This window comes from Orbicella faveolata, unplaced genomic scaffold (genome assembly GCF_042242905.1).
Source record: "Orbicella faveolata isolate gen_17 unplaced genomic scaffold, um_ofav_v1 contig_12, whole genome shotgun sequence".
Classification (NCBI taxonomy): domain Eukaryota; kingdom Metazoa; phylum Cnidaria; class Anthozoa; order Scleractinia; family Merulinidae; genus Orbicella; species Orbicella faveolata.
This window is the reverse complement of record NW_028301539.1, coordinates 25,984,853-25,991,530: the sequence shown is the minus strand read 5'-3', so window position 1 is coordinate 25,991,530 and position 6,678 is coordinate 25,984,853. Positions and strand designations below refer to the sequence as shown.

At 37.4% G+C, this 6,678-nt stretch overlaps 1 protein-coding gene across 1 annotated transcript; it reads right to left on the bottom strand.

The window, feature by feature from the left end:
* Positions 1-2,516: 2,516 nt before the first annotated feature.
* On the bottom strand, positions 2,517-6,156 carry LOC149117363 (uncharacterized). Its single transcript, XM_089283010.1, has 2 exons — positions 5,880-6,156; positions 2,517-3,581 (listed from the first exon to the last, which is right to left on the bottom strand). Exon 2 carries the CDS (start codon positions 3,526-3,528, stop codon positions 2,533-2,535), a length of 996 nt encoding a protein of 331 aa, XP_089139136.1. The 5' UTR covers positions 3,529-3,581; positions 5,880-6,156; the 3' UTR covers positions 2,517-2,532.
* Between the last annotated feature and the right edge of the window lie 522 nt (positions 6,157-6,678).

Here is a 6,678-nt window from a genome sequence, read left to right as displayed (position 1 = left end):
TGATTCAAATGATCGATACTTTTCAAGTAATAGCACCTTGGCCTGAGTTGAGGCTGAGTTGACGTGGTTTTCAAATGTTTCAATAAATTTGAAATTTAGGGATTACGTTGAATATTGATTGATCTCATTGAGGGCCAAGTTTAAAAAAATCATCGAGTGTGTGTGTTTTTTTGTTTTTACATTCCCGTCCAAGTACACAATTCGAGGGTCAATCTTTGATAAAAAAAAAAAAAAAAAAGGTAAATAACACCCCACATCACTTAATATTCAAGCCAATATTTCAGAAAATAAAACAAAGGGTTTTCTCCGGGATCTTTACTAGAGGTAATAAGATGTTGTAAGATTCATTTAGTACCAAAATACCGTTAACTGAAGTCTTGTAGCGATAGTTTACAATAACATTTAAAAACACCTTGAAACTTCAATCGCAATTTTCTTGAAAACGCTCTGAGAATTTTACCTTTTAAAATTGTGCCATCGTCTAGACAACTATGTCAGATCGTAGATCCGACCTCTCATTTCCAAAATTACCCCTTAATGGTAAGCTATTAGGTCTCGTGAAAAATGGCATATGACGTCCTAATGTCTCCGTGGTAACTTAGATCTTGGTAAACGCGGTATGTTCATTTGAAACTGAGTTTTATCTTTCTCTAGCACGCCGGTAACGGTCGACTTTCTGTTGGATTGATAATGGTGATGCTCTAGTCGATCAAAGGAGAAAAGTATCGTTACTCAAAACTCCGTTCGAGCCACCTTAACTGACGTGAGAAGTTTTATGTTAGCCTGAGTAGGATCCTCTACACGTGAGGCGCTGAGAGATAAGCCCAGGACCGTAGGGCGTTTTCACTGTCACACAATAAAAAATAAAATCAAAAACCATTCAGTGGATAAATTCAAGAAATTGTGATATTATAGAAGATAAATAAAGAAGACAATTCGTCAAGTTTAAGGTGTGTGCGCTGTCGCAAAGTTGAGATATTCGTCGAAATGTTCTGCGCAAATTTACAAAGCCTAATATGGAGCCGCCATGTTGGTGTTCCTCTGTGGGACACCAATATGGCTGCCGGAAAATAGTGTTAACATTTGGAACTTAGGACACTGATTAATATAACTGCACTGAACACACAAACATTTAAATAAGCACTTTTCCAAATACTTCAATGTCTTAAATGGCTAAAAATCACGAGGTAAATACATGGTTCTCAACAAACGCGATCACAGCTTTTTGTCACGCACCGCCATAACTCTAAAAACATCAGATCGAGGTTGGTCTTGATGCGGACGTCTCGGAAAACAGACTTCCGTTCGAGAGTCCATCTATAAATAACTTGACCAGGAGTCTCCCTCATTTTCTCTAGAGCCCATATAAGGGGGCACCCCCCCCCCGGGATATTTCCCTCTATTAAAGATTCTATGACGTGAACAGAATAGCAACGTAATATGAACAAGTTGAGCCTCTTATGGATACACCACTGCTTTCGGAAACCGAAACATTCCGTACAGAGCTATAAATAAAATTCAATTCATAACAAAATAGATAATAATTCGTTTTTGTTATTGCGCTCAGTGGTTTTGAGCAGCGAGCTCGTCGATTTCGGCTATTTTGCATCACTTAACCTAGGATGCTTTTCTCAGTTCGCGTTCTGCATCGATATAAACTTGGCATTTATCATAATGGCGAGTGCTGGAAAATCTAAAATATCATCGCACTCAAGATAGTACGTATACCGGGCAATTAACTCGTTACTTAACTAAAGATATCATAACATAAAGTTTTGGTCACCTACTTAGGATACAAATGTTGTCACCGAGTTACTAGATTGTTTTCCAGTTTCAGTTATAAGACTATTTTTTATTAACGTTGCAATTATTATTATTAGGTTATTTTCCTACATTTGTTTGATTTCTTTAATTTACACATCTCATTTTGGTATGTGTTAGTTATATCATTACCACACATTTCTCTTAGCTAAATTAATCCACTCCCTGGCCTTATTAGGTTTAGAGCCTGATTATTCTATTATTATACATTGAACTCACTATCTCTTTTCTGATTGGCCAAAAGCGTACAGTGAATTTTCGAAATCAACGCCTGTGACGTCATCTAGCTGCAGATTATACAATAATCACGTCAAGGACACTCAAGGTCACGGGTTATCATGTCATGTATGACCGCGGTGCATGATTTCTAAGGGTAATCATGTCAAGTTCGCACGCTTTCTGTTGCTTGCCGTCAGTGAAGAAGCAAACACATGACTTCCTTTTCTTCTTCTCGTTCAATGTATAATAAACCAGTTATTAGATTCGGTTTTTGTGATATCCAGAATAATCAAGGTCTCGGTGAAGGTTATCAGCCTCATCCTTCGGTTTCAACTAATAACCCCTACCTCGGCCTTGATTATTCTAGACATCATCTAAACCGCATCCAATAATTGTTTACAATCTGTAATAAATTGGCAACTACTTGGTCAGCAAATTCAACTGACTTAGCTGGTTAATCTAAACAACAACACTTGCAAGTTCTCAAGTCAATTAAGAACTGGTTTCGTCCAGATATTTAATGCGCAATAACCTTACGTTGTTACTTCCCATTATTTCCTTGTTACGGAGAGGTAAATCTGCAACACGTCTTTCTCGCTGTGGTCGATTCCGAAAAAGTGCAAGTACAGCTGATCTGTATTCTGGCTTGCGGATAGCGTATAATATAGGATTTACGAGGTGGTTGGCGTAATAAAAAGCCAACATTACATTAAATAAATGAAAATACTCTGAAAAGGACAAGTCCTTCTTTACTTCACTGCTAAAAACCGAACGTAATATAATAAATGGCAGGTATAGAAGTAGAGATACAACAGTCACAATCAACAATGTCATGGTCAGTTTTCTTTCTCTACTGGCTGCACCATGGCGTTGAAGCTGCGCTCCCCAACGGACTTTAATAACAATGGACACGTAAGAAACAAAAATAATCAAAAGGCACAACCCAATAAATGAAATCAATAAGAAATAACGCGTGGAAGGTTCTCCATATTGAACAAGAAGGGCATGGCCAATTACTACGAAGCTGGTTGTAACCCAAACAACGGCAATTATTATTCCGTACACCGATTTCTTCAGCAAGCGATGCATGAACGGGCGATATGTCGCGTGCATCCGTTCTAAAGCAATAATGGTGATGTTTGATAAAGAACTAATAGGGAAAAACTGGGAGGATGTATCTGGTATATCATTTGCCCAACCTTCATTTAAATGCGAGTTCCATACATCACAAAATGTTCCAACCGAATAAAACAGACCATACATAACAAATCCTCCAGCCAACATATCTATGACCGCCAAATTTATCAAGAGATGCGTGCTTCGCATGCGGAAATCAGGTTTTTTTATAAAAACAATTATCGCACAGAGGTTGATTGTTACTATAGCAATAGACTCAACTAAGCCTACAGTCATCCAGGGTATGCACTCAGATAAAGATAACTTCTCAAAGTGGTGGTCAAAAGACGTCTCAAAGCTGTGTTCAGACATCTTGAAGCTCTATTCTCTTTTTGTATGGCTGTTCGAAGTAATTACCCGTCTGTCTGTGGAGAGAAGCGAATTCTTGTTTTAAAGATCTTCTACTACCTGTATAAGGCAGGCAACTGACAGGAATTGAACTTAGCTCACATCAACGTGTAGATTATATTACTTATCATTTTATTATTTGCAGATTATGTTGGTTATACAGCCCGACACCTTCATCAACGCATTGCCGAACACGAGTATTCGGCCATCGGTAAACACCTTTTAGAAGTGCACGGTGACAAAAATCTTCTTAATGAGGGCCAATTTCTTGTTCTCAAGAAGTGCCAGGGGAAATTTGACTGCCTCGTTTACGAAATGCTATTCATCAAAGAACTGAGGCCTAACCTTAACACTCAGAGTGACTCCTTCAGTGCTAAACTCCTTGTTCACCTTATAGCATATTTCTATGTTACCTTTCTTTTTAATGAACCATTGTTTTTCTCGTGTTTATAAAATATTCATACTGGTTTTCTTTTACTTGATAATAACGTCCGACAACGTCCGACAACGTTTTTAAGAAAAGTTTTTTCGCAGTTTTTTATAGCTAAACTGCTTTGAAAAAGTCGCTTCTTTTTAATAATAATAATCATAATAATTTATTAATTTATATTGCGCGGTTGTGAACATGGAAATTACATGTTTAAACGCCTGTAGAAACGCAGGGATTTTATCAATCGAGATAATTTTTTCGCTGTAGTAATCAGAGAAACTACTAAATTTTATTAAATGAAAAAAATTTGGGGGGGTTAGTGGCGTTTTAACATTCAATGATCAAAAGCGCATTACAATATCAAAATATGCTAAATATATGTACATAAACTAAATTTAACAATAATAAAGTAATTCAAACGTTAAAGGCTAAGAGCTAACTTAAAAATAAATGTTTTAAGAAAAGATTTAAAAGTTAAAATACAATCAATATTGGGCAGGCTTACTGGGAGTGCGTTCCACAGTGTAGACGTAGCTACACTAAAAGATCTATCACCAAAAGATTTTTTTTCATTTTCCCGGCTGGATGTAATAGAATAGTGCCTGAATTAGAGTGCAGTGAATAGACAATCATTTGTCTAGCTTCGATTCGTCCTCCTTATTCGCACAGATCTCTAAACTCATTTATTTTCGCGGCATTTGCGCGGCATTTTTCTGGCTCCACAATATTAAGCAAATAAGTAAATTTTTAGCTAGAGATAAATTAGAAATGGTTCTGCATGCTTTCGTCACAAGCAGAATTGACTATTGCAATGGACTTCTTTATGGACTTTCAGATTGTGAAATAACTAAACTGCAGGGAGTACAGAACGCAGCAGCTAGCTTACTAACTTCGAGCCGCAAATATGACCATATTACGCTTGTTTCGCAAAAATTACACTGGTTGCCTTTTAGGTAAAGAATACATTTTAAAATTTCACGGAAAACCGTCGATTCTACATATCCTTTTAATCGATTTAAAGAGGAGGGATTCTCTCGAAAAACAAGTGCAAGTTTTCGCCTTCTAAAGATTTATAAACATATCACACCTTCTCAGAGAGATATGTCAATTCAAAATGCCGCCAGCCAATGGAATAACATGTACAGAACCCCTAGCGTTCACAGTATGGAAAGTTGAGCTTCGCAGTAAAGCAATCGCGTTTCACGGTCACGTTTTAGGCCGGTGGTCAACAATATAGGGCAAAACGGGGAAAAGCGATGCGCAACAAAACAAAAAGAAACCGAGGAGCAATTGCTGAAGCGTGATTACAAGAAGGCACTCTTGACGGACATGAAATCTCAAATTGAAAGTATTTGATATAGGATCTCTGCATCAAGCCATATGCCGCGAAAAGGTCGCTGAGGAGTACATGCCTTGAAGGTTTATTAAACCTCTTTTTCCCAATAACTCGCGCTCGTTTTAATCTTTTACTTTCATTTTTTGGAAAATGCAACTTGAATAATGAACTTTAATTTGGTTGGAAAAAAGAAAACTTGGAAAAAGTAGCCCCGCGAAGGTTTGGAGTAACCTTAAGTATTCAATATTTGGTCTACTCGTCGGCTGCAAGACAAACACATTTGTAGCTCTATTTTCTCTAGTGCTGTAAACTGTTCGGTTATAGTAACATTTTTTTAAAAAAATTTTTCCCCAGTTTTAAGATCCCCCGAATATCGGCTCGTTGCCTCTCAGCGATCGCAATTGAATACAGGTTTTCTATAAAACCAGCTAACGTCAGGAATTCTTTAAAACGTATCATTTGATAGCTACGGATCTTCTCCGCCAGGAGCTCCGATAGCTTAGCAGTTTTTTTATTTTAATCTAACAGTTTAATACATATTTGACTTACCTTAGCTGAGCAAAAAGATGTTGATGCTTCCTATCCTTGTCGATGTAGCATCGACAAGGTTGTTGTTCTCGGCAAGCTTTCCAGTGTTCCTTAAATAAATGCAAATAAACCAGCTGGAAACACTCGATTAAAAGAGAAAAGAAAAAAAACATTTCATATAAAATAAACAGGTCGACTATGGGGCGACTATATTACTTGGCCATTATTTTGCTAAATTTTATGTTATTTAGTAATTCGCTTAAGTGTCTTTGCGATTTATAAATCACAAGCGATGTGACATTGCGATTTATATATTCATAAACCGCAAGCAACCAACGTACCTTTCCGATTTATAAATCACAACCAACGTAAATGTGTGATACGTAAATCCCAAGCTGCGTAAACTGTGCAAATCCGCTGCGATATATCAATCGCAAATATCTGCGATATGTTAAAGTGTACCTAACCCCAAAAATGTTTTTTCGCTAAAACGAATCTAGACTTTATTTGAAGCATTTGGGCGAAGAAATTTTTGAATTTGGTTGAATCCTTGCTTTTCTATGCCCTTTCAAAGTCGCGCTTGAAGTGTTTCACGACCGCGTTTTAGGGAGCTGGGGCGGCGGTACCTGATGACGTCTACCCAGGAACCAAACACAATAGCGCCTCAGTCAACACTCTGTATTTGCTCGAGAAAATGGAACACAAAACTGATCGTTCCGATGTATTTTGGCACTAAAACGTCCAAGTTTTGTCTCAGAATCATTTCTTTTTCGTCACTGGAGTCAGAGGTAAGTTTCGATTCGGAAGACTCCGAAATAAA